The sequence below is a fragment of the Lampetra planeri genome, chromosome 33 (assembly GCF_965212315.1).
Source record: "Lampetra planeri chromosome 33, kcLamPlan1.2.h2, whole genome shotgun sequence".
NCBI lineage: Eukaryota > Metazoa > Chordata > Hyperoartia > Petromyzontiformes > Petromyzontidae > Lampetra > Lampetra planeri.
In genome coordinates this window covers 9,316,789-9,341,477 of record NC_136139.1, presented here as the reverse complement: position 1 = coordinate 9,341,477, position 24,689 = coordinate 9,316,789, and the positions used below count along the sequence as shown (strand labels likewise).

General features: G+C 48.0%; 2 protein-coding genes across 6 annotated transcripts in view; both read left to right on the top strand.

The window, feature by feature from the left end:
* Positions 1-2,063: 2,063 nt before the first annotated feature.
* Positions 2,064-8,756, top strand: LOC144729765 (uncharacterized). Its single transcript, XM_078610238.1, has 4 exons — positions 2,064-2,891; positions 3,463-3,577; positions 3,739-3,918; positions 5,855-8,756. Exons 1-4 carry the CDS (start codon positions 2,673-2,675, stop codon positions 7,483-7,485), a joined length of 2,145 nt encoding a protein of 714 aa, XP_078466364.1. The 5' UTR covers positions 2,064-2,672; the 3' UTR covers positions 7,486-8,756.
* A 5,518-nt stretch (positions 8,757-14,274) lies between these two features.
* Positions 14,275-24,689, top strand: part of LOC144729764 (MAP/microtubule affinity-regulating kinase 3-like) — a 53,684-nt gene continuing 43,269 nt past the window's right edge. For 2 of the 5 annotated variants that reach the window (XM_078610233.1, XM_078610232.1), the window contains exons 1-2: positions 14,275-15,492; positions 23,120-23,329. In XM_078610233.1, the coding sequence (XP_078466359.1) occupies positions 15,448-15,492; positions 23,120-23,329 (255 nt within the window). In that variant the 5' untranslated portion in view covers positions 14,275-15,447. Of the gene's footprint in view, positions 15,493-19,392; positions 19,708-23,119; positions 23,330-24,689 lie in introns of those variants that run through there. The other 3 variants (XM_078610237.1, XM_078610234.1, XM_078610236.1) reach the window with 2 other exon arrangements.

The following is a 24,689-nucleotide window of genomic DNA, read 5'->3' as shown; positions in this document are numbered from 1 at the left end:
ATTTTAAAATGCCTTTCTCGCTTATTATTTCCTTGGTTGATGCTAAAATATTTCCGCCTTTCCATGCATAGCGCCCTGAGAACGATTGTTTAAGGGGGGCTTTATAACTTAAAATGGGTTTTATGTGCTATGAATAAGGACCATTGCCAAACGTCGCCTATCATATATGTTTTACTTTAATGTCATAGCGTTGTTAACGAATGTGTTGCGTTTGTTGCTACCTCTGAGATTAACTTCTAAGTAAACCCTTGTTCCCACACAAGAGGGAAAATGCATTTTCCCAACCGTCCTGCCACTTTATATTCTTAGGTTTTTTTCGGTAAAGTCACATTTTCACCGCACATGACAGTCAACCCGATAGATTCGTTTTTGTTGTTAAATTGTGCTTGTGCATCACTCCCAACGCAGCATAAGCAGCAGTTGCAGCATCACCAAATAATGCGGATAACATTCATAATCTATCTTTCGGTGTCAGATCGCTGTAGTAACTGCGTGCCGTACCACTCGCCTCCACTCGAAACTGGTTGTTCATGTAATACATTTTTTAATTCATTGGCTGCGTTGGATGCAGAAGGGTGTACGACACACATTTTACTGAACGTGATCTGGCCCTGAAGCCTGCACGCGTTAAATGTGGATATCATTGGTCGGGCAAGCCCATGTAGGCTGATGGCCTGAAGAAACATCTCAAATTCACGTCAAGAGACGGGCGAGGGGAGGGGGGTTTGATATAATTGATTTGATATCCACGAATGAGTGGCTGACGTAGGGGGCCCTGGCAGGTGCGGTGCTGGATGTGTATTGGCCGCTCCGTGCGAGATGTGTCGTGCAGGCGAGAGAAGTGTTCCGAGATTAGAGTCCAGTGGGAGGTGAGAGCGAGTGGCAGCACCGTGCCAATTCCACTCCTCCTCATCTCCCCCACTCATCATCTTCCTCATCTGCACATTCCTTTGTCATCATCGTCATCATAATCATCCTTCTGCTCATCCTCCCCCCCACCCCCCACTTATTTTCCTTTTCATTTTCCCATCCCTTCCTTCTCTCGTCATGCTCATATCCACCTCCCTCCGCCTCCTGTTTCTCATCCTCATCTCTCTCCTCATTGTCTCCCTCCTCCTCCTCTATTCTCTTCCACCTCTTCTGCTCATCCTCATATTCATCTCACTCCACCCACTCTCCTCATCATTACCCCACCCACCCACACTTATTCTTTTCTTCTACCTCCTCCCCTCATCCTCGTATTCATTTCCGTTCAACTCCACCTCCTTTACCTTCTCTTTACCATCCTCATCTCCTCCTCGTTACGCGGCCAAAGTAATCAGCTCACGACGGCAGAACGCGTGTCCAGAGGCGTTGAGCCCTGATGGATCAAGGCACGGACGTAGAGGATCAGCGAAGAGGGGTGGACAAATATTTGGGACTTCACCTGGGATTTAATCCCGTGTTAATGGCGCTGCAGACGCTGCTATTGTGCCGTGTGCACGCGCGCGTGTGTGTGTGTACGTGTGCAATTACTAAAACGGCATTAATCATGTTTGCTTGCGTTTCTTAATTCATTGATGCCCCCGATGGTCGTGACGATTACGGTGGTCGATTATAACACTGTGTTATTGGCTTCTGATGACGGTGGCAGTGTTGGTGGTAAGGATAAGTTGAGCGCTGTTAATGATGCTGGTGATGGTGGGGTTGGTAATGATTGATGCCGGTGGTGATGACAATGGTGATAACGGTGGTCGCGTTAATGAAGACGATGACTGCGATGAGGCTAGTGGCGATGATTGAGTGATTATAACGAAGGTATTGTTTATTGTTGGTGTTTATATTGTTGATGTCATGGTGATGATGACGGTGGTGGTGGTGATTATGATTATAGTAGTGGCACTGATGATGTTGATAGTGATGTAATTACGTGTAGTAACGATAACGATGTTGGTGGTAGTGATAATGACTAGTGTAGTGATAATGATGGCGCGTGACCCATCATTCCATTGTGCAATTTGGCCTGAACTGAATGTTCACCGGGGGCTCGTGGAATGTTTACACTTGGTCACGTGGCTACGCCCTCAATTACCGCTGGCCAATCGGGTAACGAGGAGCGCACGTATAAGCACGTGCGGCACCGCGGTTACGTGGAACGCTGCACTATAATCAGCACCATCGTCAGCACCATCAGCCATACCATCACTGCTATTATTAGAACAACCACCATCATCATCAGCAGTAGCACCATCATCATCATCACCATCAATACCGTCACTACCATAACCAGCATTTTCAACTATGCTATCACTGCTATCATCAGCACCATCATTAGCACAATCATTATCAGCACCATCATTCATACCATCGCTACCATCACCAGCAGCCATACCATCATCAATACCATCACTACCATCATCAACATCATCACCACCACCAGGACAATAATCGGTCAATCTTGACATCAGTATTAATACCGACATCATCACCATCACGCTCGCCACACACACCGCTATCTTCACCATCACTATCACCACCACCATCGCCAAATCTCCCACAATCATAAATACATTAATGTTTAAACCGCAACCAAAACTACTTTCAGCACTATCGCCAACATCATCAATCATCATCAATCATTTACCAGCACTAATACCACCACCACCACCACCGATACAATCACCATCACTCCAATGTCCCCAGTGATGGAGGCATCTCTCCGTGTCCCTGTCACGGACCCCGGGGGGTCCCCGCTCTGCACCCGGCACGAGCGGCAGAGGCAGCTGGTGCTGGGGGTCCTGGGGGTGTCGAGGGCGCTGGGGATGAGGGCGACCCATGGGGTCGGCGAGCAGAGGAGTGGCGACGGCGAGGGGGAACCCGACCCGGGCTCGGAGCGACGCGAGAGAGAGCGGGTGAGTGTCGCGTGGTTACGGGATAGATGATTGTAGACAGACGGGCAGACCCACTGACTGATAGACGTATCCACGACAATAGACTTTTGACTTTTCAACAACTTTTATTGCCGCCAGCAGCAGCAACAGCACTGGAGGCGATTTCGATATGAAATACACAGTCACCAGCAAACAAATGAAAATAAACGCTACAAATCCACGCGCTGTGGCGCTAAAAGCACCGCGCACAACACGAAAGAAAAGTCACGTGGTGGTGGTCAACGCGCACGCCACGGTGACGAGCGAGCGCTTCAGAAGGTGAACACGAGGGTGCCGTCCACGCTGCGACAAGCGAGAGAGACGTACAAACACAGACATACCGATTGCCAGACAGAAACGAGGACACAAGGACGCAGAGACGTGAACACTCTGACAGAGAGGCTGACGGAGAGATACATGGACAATAAACACATTCAGATGATACATCGGTGATGTAGTGCTGTCATATGTAGCGATGTGTTCATGGAATGACGTAATGATGTGTGGACGTGATGTATGGTGATGATGTACGATGCGATGGTGACTTTGGCAGGACCGAGGGGATGACGCTTGGACCCCCCTTCTCCCTGTGGGATGGGGTCCCCTCGACTTCAGGGGTCGATTCGGTGAGGGTATCATCAGCGGCGACTTATCCAGACCCAGCTCGGGTGAGTAGAGTCACTCGCAGTGTCACCCCACTCACCTGTACACCGCTCAACCACATCGCTCAGGTGCCACGCACGTTACGGGCACACGTGTTGGTTGGGAAACGGTACAGGACTTCCATGCGTGTGCATGAGTTTTCCCTCCTTGTTTTCGTTCACCCCAGGATTCTACGAGCCCAGCGAGAGCGGCTCTGCGTCTCTCAGCGACACGGGGGGCTCCGGGAGCAGCGGTTGCGAAATTGTAATCACTCCCGAAAGCGGGGGGCTCCGAGAGGGATCCGGACCGGGAATTGAACCTAACAGCTTGGGTGAGGAACGGCAGGGCCCAGCGAGTGGCAATGAAGGTGCGACATTCAACATCCCATCTCATCGCACGCACTCACGGTGACTGAGAAGATTATTGGCAGATTATCAGAATCAGAATTTCTTTGTTTGGACTGGGAAGAATCCGATGAGCTACAAAGCTCTTTTTCACAGGTGTCCAGATTATATGTCAAAAGGCAAACTGGCCTTCTTTCCTTTGGATTAATAGGAGCAGATTAAAAATGTAATTTTAGATTTGTTATCCACTCAATTGTGTGTTCAGACGTAGAGTGGATCTCGTCCATTCCTCCATCACAGGAGTTGAAGACCGCAGTAGCGGAGTTTGTACGATGCGGGTCGATGGTTTGGGAATCGTGGCCGCACTCGCAGGCCGCCGAATCTTTGATGCGCCGTTTTGCGCATCGGGGGTGACCGCATCGGCCATGCCCGGTCCTGATTCGGTTGATGGTCGACAGTTGGCTGCGTGGAAGGTTGAAACTGTGCGGTTCGATGGTAGGATCCTGTACGAGATGTTTATCTTTGACGTCGGCCACAGAACAGACTCGCTTCCGTCTCTCGCCTTCATTTGTGGCGTGGAGTGAGGCTGCTATGATGCAGAAGGGGTGGCGTGATTTTTTAGGTCCACCACACATCCAGACAGAGGACATTCTCATAGAATTTATATCGACAAATAAATAATTTCTTAATACCTTCATGTTATATGGTGCAAGTGATGCTCTTGTTCAAATGAGCATTGAGGTAGTCGCTCATCTACCATTTACAGTCCAGAGTCGGTGGTGGAAAAATTCCCACGGACATAACGTGGGGTGGGAATAACCGTGGGCCGCATGCTTTATGGGGAACCCATAAAAAACGGCTCTGACGTTCAAAGTGGACTGCGACCCTCAAAGGAATAGCGTCGTCCACGTGCTCGTCACCCCTCCCCCCACCCCCCGTGATCCGTGGATCAAACAAATCACTCGAGACGCCGGTGCATGGCAGCCGAGTGAAGTCTACGCCGATGCTGTCGCAAGAGGTCACACGTTTGGCTCAACGGTCCTTCGACGACTGTGCGTGATGAATGAATAAATAAAAATTGTAGGAATTTTTTGTTTGTTTACGTAAGAATCGCACTCCCCAACTTTAAAATCTAAACGGCGAACAGTGAGGCAACTCTGTGACTTGATTCGTAGCCAGCCGCGTTTCCACGCCGCGCGGAAACTCCCCGTGCCAGCCAGTCCCAGATGAGTCGATGAGTCCTGTGCTGAAACGTACTGCCCAGAAAGTACTGCTCCACCACCCCAACATCCCGAGGCGGGGGGAAGGGGGGGGGGGGTAGTGCATATGCATATATTAAGCTTTGTAAGTAATTATGTAATTAATACATAAAACAAGAATATTTTTCGATTTAAAGCTTTCGTGACTGCAGGGATTCATCTTCTTGGTTCTTTCGGTAAAGTCACGTAGAATGGAAATAATAAAAAACTTTATATTTTATTATTATTTATTATTTCCCTTCTACGTGACTTTACCGAAAGAATCAAGAAGAAAAACAAGAGTTTCAATGTATTCTGGTAAATATGAATAAAATCGCAGTATTCAGCGTATCAAGGGGAAAGGGTGGAGACGATCGTCTCCAATGCACCCTCCCCACCCCCTCGGATCCGCACTGCCAACCACACATCCAGAAAAAGGACATTCTCAATAGATGTGTTTGTATAACATGTCTTGATACCTAAATGTTATATGGTACAATTTATGTGTTTTATTATAAAAAAACACGTGTTGAGCACTAAAACAATAAACCAAAATCTTAAAACTTTTGGTATTCATGGAAATAATGGGAGGAGGTATTAATAACAAAAAACCTGGTATACCAGGGTAGGCCATGCCTGAATTGGCCTGGTATTCTGAGCACGCACTGTGGTTAACCTGCGAATAATATAAACTCGGCATAACGTAATTTATTTTATGCAGGAAAACATCAGGAAATGTGGACCCTGAACTTGGGGAGTCCCCGTGAGACGCGGCCTCGAGAAATAAACGTGGAACGAGCAATCTTCTACATTCGTGGGCTCCTGCAACATCAACAACATCATCGGCAGCAGCATCTGCAGCAAAAGCATCAGCAGCATGAACCGCAGAATCATCATCAGCCACAGCATCAGCATCAACATCATAATCAGCAGCAGCATGATCATCAGCAGCAACAACAGCAGGATCAACCTCAGCAGCAGCATGATCATCATCATCAACAGCAAGGACATGTGCACCCATCATCCCGTCCACGAGTCAGCCTCGGGGTGGCGGGCAGTGCGCAGTACAGGAGGCGAACGAGGTACGGCAACCCGGAGTCACCGCCAACGGAGAGACGCAAACTTCTACAGGGCGAGAACGACACGGAGCTGGGGTCTCAGGAGGTCGAGGAGCAGGTGGGGGTTGGGCGAGCGGCGGTCTCGGCACGATACTCACTCGTCCTGAGCGGCGTCCCCGTTCCGTCGCGATGCAGACGCCGCAACTCCATCAAATCGATGCTCATCAGCAAGGCGGGAGCCACTGCGAATGGTGCCGCCGCTTCTCCCGCGAACGATGGCTCAGCCGCGGCGGTCTCAGTTGTGCGACCCAAGTGCGATTTGACGCCGGACGGGGAATCGAACCGAACTGGCAAATTCGATGGGTTGTACCTACCGCGGCGGTCAGAGTTGGTTCAATGTCATCCAACAGCCGGCGAAAAATCCACACAGGTCACCCACGGGGATGGAGTCGTCACTCATCAGAAGCTGCTCACCGGTTGGTTGGGCGGCCCTCTGTGCGAGAGCCAGAGAAAGGGTGACGGTCAGAGTATGACTCAAGGTGAGCGGGTGGGTGAGGGTGAGCGACTATGTGAGAGTGACCGGGTGTGTGAGAGTGGGTGGCTGATCGAGGGTGAGGTGACAGGTGAGGGCAAGCAAGCGTGTGAGGAGGGTGAGCGGGCGCATGAAGGTCAGAGGTCGATCGAGGGTGAATGGGTGGGTGAGGTGCAGAGGTTTATCCAGGATACGCAGCGGGGTGGTGAGCGGTTGGGTGAGGGTGACTGGCCGGTCTCCACCGGTGAGTCGAGACTCCTGCTGCGGCAGTGGCGGCGGCAGCAGCAGCAGCAGAAGAAGTATCGGCAGAGGTGGCTCCCAGCGACGTCGGACAGTGACGCGGACGTCGACAGCACTGAGCGGCAGTGGCGGCGCCAGGGAGCAGTCCGGATCCGGCGCAAGAGAAGACCCGGCGAGGATCGGGGCACAAGGCTGAGTGGCAATAACAACATCAACATCAACAACAACTCCTGGGACAGGCATCGGACTCGCGTTGGGAAATGCGACCCGGCGGTGGTGGCTGTGGCCGATGACCGCTCGACGATCCCAGCATCGTTTCCGGGGACTCGAATCGCGGAAGGGGGCAGCAACGGTGTCGAGCCGGTGCTGGGGTCACCTCGGCCTGGAATCGAACTCGGGTCCACAGTCCCCGCGGGGTTCAACGTGCCCCCCGGTGGGATCCGCATAAGAGTGTCGCAGTCGCTCAGCCGGAAGATTCGGACCTTCCGGCCGGAGCGGATGATCTTCATCGCCACGGTGTGAGATGGGGGGAATGTGGCCTCTACCGAATGGGGGCAGGTGGCGAGGGTGAGAGGTCACGTGAAAGTCAGTTGTTGTGGTCGGGGTGTGGGGAGCGGTGGTGCAGCGGGGAGCGGTGGTGCAGCGGTAAGCGCGCCGCGCTACCAACCTGGCGAACCGGAGTTCGATTCCCGCTCATGGCCAACACCAGTGACGAATATTTCAACCAGTCCTGGGCCTCCCCTAGGTCGACTCAGCCTCAAATGAGTACCTGGTGCGGTGTGTAAACATCGCCACTTAGGGAGACAAAGGCGGCCGGGCGTGGAGCTGGCCATCCAACCCCTTCGTGTGCCGTGCTGGCCTTCATAGGTGCTCGCTAGCAGCACTTGCCCCAAACGGTCTGTTAAGGCTATACAGGAGGATCTTTGTCTTTTTTGAGGTCGGGGTAAGGAAAATTGTGGTGAGGAATCCATGCATTGCCAACAACAGCAATAACTAAGCTCTGTTATGCGTTTTCGGGTCCTCCCACGTTTTATTCGGCACGATATCTGACGTTTCGCTCCACGTGCGGCCAGCTTCTTCAGTTGTGGTCGGGGTGAACACAAAACGTCGGACATCATGCAGAACAGCACGCGGTCCAATTGGAAAGTACAACCGGGAGCTATAGTTTTCATACGTATCAGAAAAAAACAATGTGCCTTGGCAATTTGACTGATGCTTGTTGATGCGAAATACTGTATAATCTTAATTTGAAGCTTTCGTGACTGCAGGAATCCATACTCGTTGGTTCTTTCGGTAAAGTCACGTAGGTGTAAAAATAATAGATCACGACGTTTCGATGGCAACACAAGCAATCGTCATCAGGTTGGACAACCACAGCAAGAAAAACTGCTGATGGACTTCAGCAGTTTTTTTCTGCTGATGAACTTCAGCAGTGATGTGAATTACGTTTTGGCGTAAATAAACGATAATATAATGTTGATGCAAATAATATAATAAGCAAGTGTTTGTGTACGTGTCTGTCGGTTGTATATTCATGCATTACGAGTCTTTTCCCACAAGATGGCGCGATGGAGCTTTGGAAATTGTGACTACGGTATTTCCAACTGGTAGGAGTTTTAGAAGTACAAAGTCGGTAGGTGTTCTCATAGTTGACAGCGAATCGGATAATTGACTAACGAGCAACAACTGTGTTTAATTGTCATTGTACTTCCGGTATAAGTTTTGCATTCTTTGTTTTGAAAACTGGGTTTTTATACACAATACATGTATTAAAGGGAGCACAGATTGAGAATGTGATGCGTCTTGTATGTGTGTGAGACACATTGAAACGTTCGCTTCATCACCTACATCACGATACACGCTCACAGCAATATACATCCATCCACCACATCACAATCCACCAACACTCCCACATCATCCGGAGGATTGCTACATCTGCAGCACAAATAAAACGGGACATATCATGGAAAGACAAATTGCCGCATACCTGAAGAGGGGAGAACTAAATTTCGATTTAATTCAGACGTCTTTCCGACAGACCTGTTCTTCACCTGAGAACGGCTGCTTGCGTTGTGGCCGAAACGTCGTGAGAATGATATTTTATAATGTTTTATTTTTATTATTTTATTATTTCCCTTCTACGTGACTTTACCGAAAGAACCAAGAAGAGGGGAGAACTACACACAACTGAAAAAAAACTGGATAGATCAGAATATGTATTTATATCGAAGGAATCTGATGAGCTATGAAGCTCTTTTTCACAGATGTCCAGTAGGGGCAGGTCAGAACGTTTCAACATCAAACGATGAACAAAAACATGGCATGAGTGCAACGTATAGGAAAGGTAAACAAATCACAGCCACCTTAAAGAGAGGATAATCTTGGGAATCGTAGGACAGGTGGCAACCGAAACCATAATTCAATCTCCTGAATTACCGTCCATCTCTTTCCCACATCTTCATCCATCAGCCTCTCACAACATCATCATTCATCTCATCACGATTTCACGTCACTGTCATAATTATAATTATTTCAACTTGTAACACAATTGTCGCTGATGCTCAAAGACACAACAAATCAGAGATTTATAAGGGCACGTGGTGACCAACGTGGTCTGGATTCGTCTGTAATAAGATACGCGCTGATAAGGGGTTGACAGTTATGTGACCCTTCCCTACCACTGTGGACGATCACATAATTACATCCTTGACAATCTATGACATATTCTTGGTTCTTTCGGTAAAGTCACGTAGAAGGAAAATAATAAAATAATAAAAATATAAAAAAACTAAAAATATATATGTTTTTAATATTTCTCCCTTCTACGTGACTTTACCGAAAGAACCAAGAAAATGAATCCCTGCAGTCACGAAAGCTTTAAATCCAAATCTGACATCTCAGACGGTTTACAATCACAAATGTTCACACCATCCAGCAGATGGCGCCCGGTGCACTTTCAACTGCTTCATTAAAGTATTTTTTACAGCCTTTCGTCGTGTAGTACAGTTCTGTCGTGATAGTACAACCCTTTGCTTATCCACTGCTGGATGAACACCGACTTCACGCCGTGCTGGTCGTGGGGTTTGTTTGACCTTACTTCACCACGCTGGTCATTCGAGTGAAGGCGGGGAGCACATCCGTTGGAGCACAGCCGTATAGTACAATATCATAAGTCATCTGCTACACACATTGACGTAGCCCACGTAGCAGCTGCAGCCTATAATACCTGTTTATGTATTACGGTCACCCATCCCAGGCACTTATCCAGGTTCAACTCTGCTTAGATAATTGATTTTTTACCCTTTTATCTGGCAACAAAACTGACACCTTTTTTAAAATAGGGTAAAAAACCAATTATCATATTTTTTTACTGGCAAATGAGGTTCCAATGGTGTAAACTCTGCTTAGCTTCAGAGATTGCTCGCATTCTCCTAACTCTATTTATTCAGTTTGTGGGGGGGGGGGGGGGTTTACACTTTGTGAAATGCATCTGTTCATCAACCCTGCACTGACCAGCGTGGTGAAGTATGGTCAAATAACCTGCATGCCCAACACGGTGTGGGAGAGGCCTTCATCCAGCAGTGGATTGACAAAAGGGTTTCCAGGTAAACTGTTTTGGGGTAGCGTTGCATTTCTGAAACTCTGACCCAGACAACAGTCCTGTTGACCTCTCACTCTGCCTACCGGGCCCTCTCTAAATGTGCTCTAAAGGGTCATTGCCCAAAACGTCGCCTTTTATTTTTAAGGCAATGTTATTGACGAATGTGTTGACTTTGTGTGTTTTTTCTGGCTACTGTGTTACCCACACTCTCTGAAGTTTCTTTCCAAATATATACCAAGTGAATAATAATAATGGTGACAGCCACGGGCAGACTTGTGGAAACAAAAACACACAAATAAGTGCATAATATTGGATGTTTAAAACCATATTGAGTTTAGTTTTTTTGTGTTTTTTAAAGTGTTCACTTAATAAACTTTGCCAACCTGTTATGGATTACGAATAGGATTATGTATCGGTGAAAATGCAATCAACACATTCATTATATTGTTCATCGACCCAATTTTATCCAGATTTATGCTATCGGCGTCATAAATATAATCCATTTGGAACTCTCTGTTCGAGGATGGCCCGCGGAAGCTGATATCACGTAACTTCTGAGAACTCTTCAAGGGGACCTGTGGGCCCCATAGTATGCGGATGACATTTCCTTCTAAACCTGGGCCACCCCCCTTCCTTCAGCAACCCGCAAATGACCAGCGTGGTGAAGTATGGTCAAACAACCCCCCCCCCTCCCCCCACGACTGAGTGTGGCGAGTCCTTCAACCAGCAGTGGCTTGACAAAGGGCAAGTCAGTGGTTTAGGTAACAGAACGGACGGTCCCCTCGTCTTAGTATTCAATTCCTCCCAGTTGATGGTGGGTGAGCGATGAGCAGAGGTTGCAAACGGGTTTTGATTCCTTACCCGTACCCGTACCCGGCCGCACCAGGGTCGTTCCCTACCCGTACCCTACCCGAAATGAGTGACAAACGGTTACTCACCAGTGACTCACGGCCTACCCGTACCCGGCCGCACCAGAGTCGCAAATGGCTACCCGTACCCATATCCGGCCGGGTACGGGTAGCCGGGTATCGGGTAGGGTACGGGTATCGGGTACCCGGTTGCGACCTCTGGCGATGAGTGAGATTAGGAGAGTGGGTGAGGGAGAGAAGACGGTGGTAGTTGTACAGGGTTCCCCAGGGTTGGAAGGAAATGTCAGCCTCGTACTTTGTGGCCCACAAGTTGTTACAGCAGGTGGGCATCGCAGCTGATATATCCGCCAAGTCACTGCAAGTGGCTCAACCCCATGGTCACCTAAGCTTTGTGTCCCGCGACTTCCTTTGTCAGCGAGCCTTCGATAACTTCGCGTGCCCTCAAAGGTTGCACCTAGACCTGGCACAGACAATGTCGCCCATGATTTCGTGGCGAATGGCGTCTGTTTGGTATTTTTCGATTTAAAGCTTTCGTGACTGCAGGGATTCATCCTCTTGGTTCTTTCGGTAAAGTCACGTAGAAGGGAAATAATAAAATAATAAAAATAAAACATAAGAAAATACAATTCTCACGACGTTTTGGCCACAACGCAAGCAGCCGTCCTCAGGTGAAGAACAGGTCTGTCAGAAAGACAGCGTCTGAATGAGCACCACCAAGCTTGGCAGCGCGTATAGTTAACCCAGCTTAAATATACGCTGCCAAGCTTGGTGGTGCTCATTCAGATGCTGTCTTTCCGATAGACCTGTTCTTCACCTGAGGACGGCTGCTTGCGTTGTAGCCAAAACGTCGTGAGAATTGTATTTTATTGTTTTATTTTTATTATTTTATTATTTCCCTTCTACGTGACTTTACCGAAAGAACCAAGAAGATGCTTGGTATTTGTTGCGCGTAGATTGGTGACGCCGTGACTTGGGGGGGGGAGAAATGTCTTAGCATTATACTCTTTGGGTCTTTCGGTAAAGTCACGTAGATAGAAAGATAATAGATCACGACGTTTCGATCGCAACACAAGCACTCGTTTTCGGGTGAGTGAAAGCTACTGAAACAAAGTCTTATATAGGCCTGAGATGGGAGCAGCCTCAGGGTAAGAGGGCGGGGCTAGAGATGGTCTCCCTGAGGCTGTGGAAGTGGCCATTGTATTGTGAGAGATTAGCATGTCAATGTACGAACTTAGTATGTCAATGCATCGGTGACTTGCCTAGTATATCAATGCATCGGTGACTGAACGAGTAGGACATCCAGCCTGTCAATACAAAGACATCCAACCTAGTAATGCAACTCAAAGAGTCAGCTAAAATCGCAGGAAGGATGGAAACATCACAGCAGGTTAAGACTTTACCTGGTTAATCACGTCCTTCTAATGATTGCTCAATTTGTACCCATCTTCTCGGTTGAAGTTGTGTCTGTGTTTATATATGTAGATGGCTTCATGAACAAATCTTTGATGATAGCCAGTGGGTTTGCAGAGTACCTTCGTCTTGGAAAATTCTATTTCGTGTGAGCCCAGTGTTAAAACAATGATCAGCCACGGCCGAGGTATTGGTCCTACCGTGTTTCAGATCTGCCTTGTGTTCACGAACACGGTCCGAGACATGTCGCTTAGTTTCCCCAATGTAACTTCTGCCGCAGACACAACTTAGTTTGTAGACACCGGGGTATTGCATGTCAGGGATCACATCCTTCACAGCTGGGATCAGATCGCGAATTTTATGTACTGTGTTGAATCGAACCTGGATCATGTGTTTGTTTATGACTTTGGAAAAAAAATTGGTGACCCCTGCTATGTATGGCAAGGTGATGGTTTTGATTGGGTCCTCAGATGGTTCTCTCCCCACGGTTGGGGTGACAGCTTTGCGGATTGTGCGGTCCGAATATCCATTCATCTTGAGGGCTTAGTGTACGTGCTCCAGTTCACTGGCTAGGTGGTGCTGGTCGGAGATGCAACGGGCCCTATGGTGTAGGGTTTTGATGAGGGAATTCTTCTGGTCTGGATGGTGGTGGGAGTCAGGTTTTAGACAGTGTCCCAGTGAGCCATCTGGTCTCTTTCCGATTAAAACATCCAAAGAGTATGAATTCCTGAAGTCACGAAAGGCTTTAAATCATGTCTGAGCATTGTTTATGTTCGTTGCAACGAGAAGAACGACAAATAAACGCTCCTCCGATTCTCACGAACTTTCAATAAGCGCGAGGAGGGCGTGAGACTCAAACGAAAAAAACTTTCATAATCATTTTCAGCCTCTGGGGTCTGGGCCACCATCAATGACGCAACCCTCCCCCGCCACCATCAACGTTCGAGGTAGGTACGGCAACAAGGTAGGGCCCCGACGTCATCTTCGTGGCCGCTCGGATATTTCCGTAAAGTTTTCCGAACACAGCGTGCCGGGGAGGGGGATTGGGGGGGGGGGAATCGATCCTTTCACATTTCCCACAGCGGATGCGCAACGGTGGAGGGGGTGAGCGCGCGCGCCACGCCTCGTCGGTCACCGGCTGACCAATCAGAGACGACGACGCGAGGCGGACGCGCCTTATCCGCACTACGAAATGCAACTCCGTAGTAAACAGACATAGATGGCGGCCGGTGGCCGCGGGGGGGGAGGGCGGATCAGTGTGGGCGGGGGGGGGGCTCCTTAGCTACGTGACGCGTGGGGCGGACATCTTGGTAAGGGGCCACCTTTGCTACGCTGAGCTAATTGCAAGGGGCGGGGCCCGTAACTGGGTGTTGACGCAGCGGGGCTCGTGCGCGTGCGGCGGGGGAGCGGTGCGAGTGTGACCCTGACCAAGATGTCTGCCTTGCCGGCGTCACGGCCCTTGTCGGTCCGCCCGCGCGCCATGTTCGCGAGGCGCTGAGCGGCGGCCCGTGCCGCGCTGCATCAGGGCGGCCAACGGGAAGAGGCGACGGAGAGGTTCCACGCTTCGTCCCATGTCTCTACTGCTGCTGCTGCTGCCGCCTCGTCCTGATCGTCCTCGTCGTCGTCATCCTCAGCAACATCGTCGACAACAGCAGCCGCAGTTGAAGAAGGAAGAAGATAAGAGGGATACGGCAAAGGAGCTGCAGAGAGCCCGACGTTGAGCGGATTCGAAGCATTCGGGTGCTCGGGGAGGTCCCAGACCCTTGACCCCCCTCCGCCCAGCTCGGCAGGAATTCCTAGAACTTGGAGAAGGGGTCATTGGGACTTGCTACCCCCAGAGATTCAGGGACACCTGGTAATCGATATATACAGGAGCCCTCCTATACTCAGCGTATCGATCCCTGGGGATCTGATTAGGGACCACCCCCTGAGACTGAGAGACCCCGGAACTCAGCGCAAGGTTCCTTAGTCTCGGCACAGGGACTCCAGGACTTTGTTTTGGGAAGATCTCGACTCGGGGCCGAATACCGACACGGTTAAGGGATCTCCAGCCTCGGTACAGAGATATCCGTAGCACAGAACCCCATAGATTCCGCACTCAGGAACCGCGTGGAATTATCAGAGATTCGGGACACCTGGAGTCGGTCTGCACAGGGATCTTGATAGAAAGATTCCAGGAACTTCGGGTCCCATAGGAGGGGGGGGGGCAGTAGGATTTTGAGGAGGATCTGGAACTTGAAGCTATTTCAAGCAACTTGGTAATGGCTGAGCCTTAGCGGCCGTCTCTGAGTTTGGGTTGGACATTTGTGTAAAAGCGACACAAGTTGCTTTTATTTTTCGTCTTAAGGATAATTAAAGAATCCAATCAGAACTTTGTGAGTTTTTGTTTCTTTTTGAATTGAAAGAAGTTCGTCTTTTAATTTGCTGAAAATATCCGTCAAGACCAACAACTTGGCGAATTGGGTCATCCGTCCAGCTGCCACTGAGAAGTCATTCCTACACAGCTTTTGTTTTTTGTTTGTTTTTATTTCTTTTTTGAAATTGTCGTTCCTCGTCTTGTGAAAACACAACTCAAGTGGAAGAAACGCCGCCACCACCGCCGAGATGTCGACGAGACCGCCTCTACCGACGGTTTCCGAGTCGAAACAAGTAAGCGCTGGGTGTGCCAATGTTGGGGGAGACATGGGGACAGAAAGAGTTGCGGTGGGTCCGACGAGGTTTGATGGCTGATGAGGTGGGGTGTGGGAGAGGTCGACACTGGGATTAACGAGGTGTGTGTGTGTGAATGCTCACGATGTTGGTGCGTCTGGGATTCCCGAAGAGATGCGGAGGCAGGTAACGTGGGGCAAAGTGTGATTGATGGTCATTCGAGGGCTGTTGTTGGGCCACGATGTGGAACTAACGAGGTTATGAAGGATGATTATGGTTGGCAATCTGGGATGGCCAAATAGTGGTGAAGGTGAATGATATTGATGGAGACTGATAGACTGGAGAGGTGGTGTAGGTGGAGCAGGTCGGCTGATGATGTAGAATTGCGTGGCTCATCAAGTGTTGGAACAGGTAGGAGAGGAAAGCTTGAAATCAAGTTTGGAGAGGATGTTAAAATACAAAATTTTCAAGGTCCGGATTTCGGCGGTGTATCAGAACATATATTTATATTGGAGGAATCCGATGAGCTGTGAAGATTTTTTTTAACAGATACCCAGTAGTGGTCTCCACACTTCATCCGTCTCAAAACCTCGCCATTCCCACTTTGTTTGGCCATCCCACCACTACCCACACACACAAGTGTGTGGAGGCCAGTGCAGAGGGGAAGCTTGCAAACAGGTGTTCAGGACCAAGGAGGAGGTGTTGTGGCCGGAAGTGGTGTGGAGGCCGTGTGAGTAGGAATTTTGAAAGAGGTGTCGGAAGGCTGAGGTGTGGATAGGCCAGAGGAGGTGAAGAGGCTGGAGAGCTTTGGAAGGTTAGAGATGTGGGTCGGGCGATGAGGTAGGTGGCCCTTCACAATCTTTATCCGTCGGTTTAAACTATTTTCTGGGCCACCAGATAGGGCAACAAGTGAGCAATAAACATTGGTAACTAATGGGTATTTATTTTAATTAAGCAGGGTGAGGATATCAGGATATGTCGTCCTTCCCCCCCACACCTCCGATTAGCACCGTTGGCCACGTACGGTGTGAAAGAAGTTCAGCATACATATGGAAGGCTAAAATGACGTGAAGAGGCCACCATGGTGTTGACTGAAACAAGATGCTAAGGCCAGGAAGTTACAAAGTTGAGGTGGCACGAGAGGTGAGCCTCCCATATTAATCATTGTCTAGATTGAGATTTATGTTTGGCTCAACTCCCAAGAACCCTGCCAAAGAAATGCCTGCCCAGTGGCCCAGTTTTCACAGTGCGTGTGGGAGGGCTAACGAGGTGCGTACTTCAGAGAAGTATGGGAAGGCCAGCAGGTGTAGAGGGCAGAGCATCGGACAGATCTTCACTTGATCCCACACACACACTCCCCTTCTCCACCGAAGAGGCGGGTTAAACACCAAACAGTCCTTCCATATGACTTAGAGAAGCGTTTGGGGCCATCTATAATGCAGATAAGCAGTGTCAAATCATGTCAGGTTAAAATATGCTGTACATAGAAACCCTGACTGGACACAAATGGTCTTGACCCCTGAATCCTGTCACTTTGCAACCAGACCTGGGGCACCGAGGTGTTTGCAGTGTGTGTGTGAATAACAATCGTGGGTTATGGTTAATTAATACTGAGCTGTTTAGCCATATTTCATGGCAGTGTGCATATCGGTGAAGGGGAATACTTGGTGCCATTTCGGATATCACACGCCACTGATGTTAGCCGTGACTGGGAATTGAACTCAGGGTTGCCGTGGTCAAAAAGCAGTGCACTGACGAACTGTTCCACTTGTCCACTCCCTGGTAAGCGGTAAATCAGTGGTCAGTTTCGGAATTTCTATTTGTATGGTGTGTAAAGGAGTCTAAAAAAAAACATCACATTCTCCCTTTATACCTTTCTCTGTGGTAGTCAAAACATTCCCCCAACTCTGACCCAACACAGTCGAAAGGCTTGTTACTCAAAAGGCGAGTCACTGTGGGTGAGTGAAGCCACTTGGAAATTTTGAGACCACCTAAAATGTGGCATTCGTTTTCTAATTCAGATCAAAATATCGTACAACTGAATCTTATCCCTTCGAAAATGCATCAATGTCCTCTTATCCATGTTAATTGCTCATGGTGAGGTGATTCACCAATAACTAAAACATAACTAGTTTTGACTTCAAACTTTCATGACTGCCAGGAATTAATATTCTATGGTTCTTTCCGTAAGTCGCGTAGATAGACTAAATAAAAATGAAGTGATTAAAAATATCACGACGTTTCGATCGCAACACAAGCGGTCGTTTGTGTTACGATCGAAACGTCGTGATATTTTTAATAACTTTTTAAATAATTTTTTCCATCTACGTGACTTTACGAAAAGAACCATAGAATATAACCTAGTTTGTCGTCTCTTAACGCCGTTTAGAGGTTGTTTTATTCTGGTCAGAATGCGTACAGTACTCAATCGTTACTCATGGACAATAAACCCATGTCATCTTATTCATACACCCATGTCATCTCAAGTTACTTGTTGATAGCTTGATGTGCTTAGTTTGTTGTCCTTCTCTGTCACCTCGAGTAGCACGGTTGGCTATGTACAGTACTAAAAGAACTTCTACATACAACAAAAACTTAACCCAACTAATCATGTGCCTCACTTGACATTGGTTTCTCGTTCTGATAATAGCATACCCAATCGTATTTCATGTACTTTGCACAAACACACACTGATGCATGCCACTTTGGTATGATGTGCCACGAGCAAATAGCAATCTAACCCAACTTGTGCCTCCTGTAGTTTTGTTTCACATAATAAGAACAAGCGCTCAGTCTTAGCATTTTATGAAATACACTCTTGTCATTTCATTCATACTCCCACGTCACCTCAAGTCATCTCATTCTTACTTTTACGTCATCTCACGTTACATTTTGATGGCTCGATGGGCCACCACCAATATAACTTCTGGCCTATCACTGACATTCTAGATTTGAAGCTTTCGTGACTGCAAGGATTCATACTCTTAGGTTTATTAAAAAAAAATTTTACCTACGTGACTTTACCGAAAAAACCTAAGAGTACTATCACTGACAGTTTTCATTCTCATTCTGGTAAGAAAAAGTACTCAACCTTAGCACTGAGACGATATACACTCACGCAGTCTTGTGCGATATTTTTTTAATGGCCAATAACTAACAAAATATCCTCACCAAACATGCAACGCTTTAGTTTAGTTTCTCACTGTAATCAGAATAAGTGCTCTTTCTTAGCCCTTCTACGATACACGCATGTCATGTCATATGTCATCTCATGTTACCTGTTTCTTGACGTGATGGGCCACCAACAAAGAACGTAACTGAACTTGCGCCACTCACTGCAGCTGCAGTTTAATTTCTCATCCTGATAAGACTGTACACAACATTAACCCTTAAACAATACACACCCAATGTCGTTTCCTTCATGTTACAGTGCGTGGTGACATGATGGGCCCCGACGACTAAGCACTATAATCTAACCAAACACGTGTCCCTCACTGAACTTTAGTTTATCCTTCTCACGAGAATGGAAGTGCTCAATCTTAGCCCCTTTGACAATACACCCGTGTCATCTCTTGCATACACCCATGTAATCTCATGTTACGTTTCGATGGCGTAATGGGCCAACAAAATAAGAACGCAAACCGTTGTGCCCCTTACTGGACTTTAGTTTCTCATTCTAACTTGGCCCTTGGACAATAATACACCCTTGTCATCTGATTCAGGTGTACATTTTGCTGACGTGATGAGCCCCCGACTTGAGCGATAAACTAACCCGACGCGTGCATGGTACCCGTCTTCCTCCTACTCCTCCTCCTCACCTCCCTCCCCTCCCTCTCGGTGCCTGCCTGCCTGCCGGTGTTGCCTCGCCTCCTTGTGACTAACGCACCCACGCTTTAATAACTCATCGCCTTGTGTCCATACCGGTTGGGTTTCTTTTTTTGACGCTTACGCGTTTTAAGGGCCTGGCCCCAAAGAGCTGTAATGATACAATAGTGGCACAATGGTCCAGCCGGAGCTGTAAATAGCCGCGTGTGCTCGCCTCTGCTCTGCCCTCTTTTACTGAGAGTGACACTTTTTTTCGGACTATTTTCGTGCCATGTTCGCTTGGGTGCGGGGGAGCCAGCGGTGAGTTGTGCCCCGGGTTTCTTGGCGCACTGTGCCGTAAACCCGGCGACCTGAGATCGATTTTCCTGCCACGGCCGCTGACATCTAATGGTGAGTGACGTCTGGACGAGATCCGATCCTGGGAGGCCCTCTGCCAGTCTGCAGTAGGCGGCGGGGTGATGAAGTATGGTCAAACAACCCCCCGGTTGTGGGAAGGCCGTCTGTAAATGTTATGCTGCGTTGACTGCTGTTAAAGTACGATGGTCGGTGTGTTAAATGTTGCGTGCTATGGATAATTTCCTATCTACAGCAAGCTGTGAGTACAGTGTTGTGCTGGGTGTGACATAATCTACCTGGTAATGTCGTGAGCGTATTGTGGGCCAGTTCGCTGGTGATGGGTGTAATATTTCCTGTGCACTGCGGGCATTGTGTACCTTATAAGATGGATGTTGAACTGTTTGCATGTTGAACTTATTGTACTTGTATACTGTACCGTGGGCTCGGTGTTCTGAGTGTAAGGTGGAATGCGCGTTGTACGATGTCTCCAGTATTTTGTATACTCAACACGTGGTGTACGAGTTGCGTCCTGTAAGCTGGGGATACTTTTTTTGCCCGGTGATCTGCATGTTGTGTTGGTAGTTGAGTGCTGGGTGTGTTTATGCGGTGCACTGTTTTGAGTGTATTTTGTTGACGGAAACACCTCCGATGAGCACGGCTGGATATGCACCCTGCGAAAGCAGTTCAGCATACAGACATACACGTTGAGGGTTGATTGTTCCGGTTGTATTGTGTGCTGAGTATTGTGTGTTTAACATGTTGGCTTTCGTGACCAATATCATCCATAATACAGGGTTTTTTGTTGGGTTAGATCGCGTAAAGATATAAATGTTGTCGTTAAATTTGCTACCACCGGACAGCCAATTAGTAAGGTTTGTCACGTAAACAGAACATGCAAATTGTTTACAAGTAAAGCACACCAGGTTAAACGTCGTACTCAGATTGTAAATGTTGTGGCTTGGCTCTCCAACACACCGGTTAGTGCTGTACTAGTGACGAATTGGCCACGTTCTGTTTACGTGACAAGCCTTACTAGTTGGCTGTGTCGGGTGGTGGCGGGTTTAACGACAACATTTATATCTTTACGCGATCTAACCCAATACACATGTATTGTAGATGGGTATTGTGTGTTTTGGGCTGTGTTGTGATGTGGACTCTGATGAGTGGGCCGAGTGTGAGATGTTCTGCGTGATACTGTGCACTATATCCAGCAATGGGCTGTGTGTTGTTGGTTGTACTCTTTGGGATGTACTGTCTGGAATCGTGTGCCGAGCCTATTTCTGTGCCGGGTGTTTTGTGCGTCGGGCCTAGTGTGTTGGCTGTACCGAGTATTGGATGGACTTTGTCTTGTACAGAGCACTGTGGCTGAGTTGTTCTGTTTGATGGGTGCACTCTTATTGGGTGTATCCAATCTTGGGTGTTCTGCATGCTGGCTGTAGTGTGGGCTGGCTCTGTGTTGTATGTTCAATTATAGCTTCTGCGTATTCACCGTGTCACGTGTACCATCTTCTGCGTGCATTCTGTTAAGTATTCACGATGCAGAGTTGTCGCTGTACAGCATTGTGGGTATACGATGCACCGTATATCCTGTCGTCGTGTGTGCCGGGTGTTACACTGTTGGATGATGTTATTAAGTGCTGGGTGTCTCCTACTGGTTGTGTAGAGTGTGCAGGGCTCCAACGTGTGTATTCAGTGTGTTTACTGTTCCGTCTGTGTGGGTGTTGGAGCATCCTGCTGGGCGTTAAGTGTGCGCGTGGTGTGCCCGTGCGGTGTTACTGTGCCTGACTGTGGCACGGCACTAAATGTTCTTTGTTGTTGGGTGTTCCGCGTTAGGGCGGGTACACTACTACACAGGTATTCTGTCGTCTGCTGTATTGCTCGCCCGCTGTTCAGTGCGTTGCTGTATTTCCTGAGAGTGTGCTTGCTATCGTTGCCCGTCGCTGCTGCCAAGTAAATTACTTTGGTGTGGATACAGGACGCGACTCCCTGTCGTGTCCCCCACACCACCACCCCCACGTGTGTGTGTTTGTGTGCGCGTCTTCCGTCGTGTGTTTGAGATAATAACTTTTGCACCCTCGTGTTAAATGGAACGGCGCTCGATCCTCAGCGGCCGTTTGCCCAGCCATAGTTTGCCTTTACAGTGGCCGGTTGGCTGACTGGAAGGAAAGAAATAAAGAAACACACGAATGTTGGGACACCACTAGAGTAGCCGAACCAGCTGGGTCTTTCCCCAACCCCATGGAGCCGAGCTTTGGACGTTTTTTGGTCGTGCAAGCGCCGGCTGTGGGGCCGGTAACGTGTCCGGGGTTTCTGGGGGGGTCACGAGTACTCATTGGGGGTCATGGGGCCCAGTTATAATGAGAACTGAGTGACCAGTGTCAACAGCGCTGATGCTGTTTGCCTGTGAGACTCTGGCCGATGGGACAGTACAACGTCCCCATATCCACCCTCGCTAATTGACCACCCATGTCCCCAACGCTGTGTGCGCAGTGGTGTCTGTAACTGTCATTCTCTACAGATGTTCACAATGCTGCCTTCTTCACTTGCAGTAGTATTGTTGTAAAAGTTGCATACATTCGCTCACTTCTGAAGCACAGCAAGGCATTTCCCCCTTGTTTAAAGGAGTGTTTTGAAAGGAGCATTTTTAGTCCAGTGACCTATTTTTTCACAGTGTAACTAATATTCTACGGTGGTTCATATATCTCATCATTTCACATGTCCGTCTATGCCTCAATTCCCAGTGAGTCAGATAGGCGACGTTGTACTGCACTGAAGAAAACTAATTCTGTGGTAGTTGGACATGTGTTTAGGCAGTTATACCATTGCAGCACTGTGCTAAGATAAATGATAGTTGCTTGCGTGTTTCAAGAGTTTGTGGCATTTGGGTTAATTTAAGAAGCGGCCTGTTGTCCTCCCCGCTGCCCAGTGTGCGATTTTGTCGTCTCTTGATGCCAGGCTGTGACACAGAAGACAAAAAAAACCCCTCCCTGATTAATTATAGGAAATAAAAGTGTCAAGTCTAATTGTGGCCCTGCGCGCCTCTCAACGCTGTGATTCTACCGATCGTTCAGATCCTTCTGACGAGGGGTTATAAATACCCGTTTTGAGCCATACGTGCCATTTAACGGCTTAATGGAATAGCTGTCACCGCTTTCCCTCGGCTCCAGTTTTCATTCCGAGTATGAATATCGAAGTGGGATTTTAGCACATCTGCTACGTGATGCCTGGAGAAAAAGGGTACCTCAGTCTAACTCGTAATCTTTGTATTTTAAAGAAAACAAACACACACAAACACCAGCAGCAGCAAAAATGGTCCCCAAGTAGAGTTCAAACACTGGTTGGCACGCATATGCACGGGCGCTTTTCCATTCAGGAAGCGGTTTGTTTTCATCATAACTTCCTCTCGATGTACTGACCCCTTTCTCTCTCCCTCCCCTCCCGTGCGCCTTCTCACCCGCCACAACAGCCGCCCGTCGTGGGAGATGGCCCTGCTGAGGTCGGGAGCAAAGCTGGCCAATCGCTGCGCTGCCGGAGCCCGCTTTCCAACTCGGCAGAAGATGCCCAGCCGCCCTCGGGCCAGACCCAACGGGTGGGCAACTACCGGCTCCTCAAGACCATCGGCAAGGGCAACTTCGCCAAAGTGAAGCTGGCAAAGCACACGCTCACCGGGCAGGAGGTGCGGCTCACGGGATATAAGCGATGGCGAGATGCGGGATGGATCGTGATGTTTTTGCTTGATTGTTCGTGGATGGATTATTTCGATTACCGATGAAACCATGCTTGCTTGGAAAATTAATGAAATGTTTAAATGCGCCCGCTTAATTTTTTGCTGCCCCTCACTCGTCGAGTGACAATGACTTGGCGCCCACGTGACCGCAAACACGTCGGCAAGTAAACCAATCACTTTAAGTAAGCAATAAAAACGACACATTCTACGTCTTGGCCCCAGTTCTACGCAGATGAACAATAAATTAGTTTTATTTCCAAAATTAGAGATCCTTTACATTATTTATATTCATCTTCTTGGTTCTTTCGGTAAAGTCACATAGAAGGGAAGTAATAAAATAATAAAAATAAAACATAATAAAATAAAATAATAAAATCAAATAATTTTATTATGTTTTATTTTTATTATTTTATTACTTCCCTTCTACGTGACTTTACCGAAAGAACCAAGAAGATGAATCCCTGCAGTCACGAAAGCTTTAAATCGAAATCATTTATATTTTTTTGTTTTATCTGGGCCACCACTCCATCTCTTTTACGCTGGATAATCGAGAGTTGGCTGAATCTCTCATCTACGCCTTCATCATGTGAGCTTATTGCAAGACAAAAAATGTCTCCCGCTGAATCCGACTGTTGGGCATGGTAGTTAGCAGGGGCTGGTTCACTTTCCCAGTGATTTAACGACTCGTCACGATTTGGGAAATGACGATTCGATTAAATAATGATTTAGTTTTTTTTTATAATCCCATTTTTTTGTTTCGTTTTGGCCATCACGTTTGTATCCTGCCTTGATTGTGCAATTTATGGTTGCTCAATTGGGCTAAATGTAACGTTTGCATATAATTTACATATCTATTTTAGCAATAATAAGTGATGGAACGTCTTGTAAATGAGTACTATGTGTGTTATGGTGAGCCTAGGGATCTCCTTAATTGATGGGAAAAATCACATGTAAGAACATGTCATTTTGCGTTTCCACAAACAAATAAGAATATATTGTAGTCCATTGGCCTATTGGCTTTCCAGACCAATATTATCTCGAAGCATTTGTTTAAGCAAGAAAATGCTCGACCGTTTTTGAACTTCTGGGTCTCATCAGCAGGATTTGGGCTTGTTAAATAATGGATTGTCACATGTCTAGCCAGCTCGTGTGAGTGCTTTTTTTTCTCAAGTCTTTTTTTTTTTAAAGTTGTCCAACAGACGTTGCCGCTGCTTAGTGCTAGCTTTTATAGAGTGGTTTAAGACAAGACAGCTTCCTGTTTTTGTTGTTAATTACTTGGAATGTAACGTTTCACACCCCCTCTGGCGAT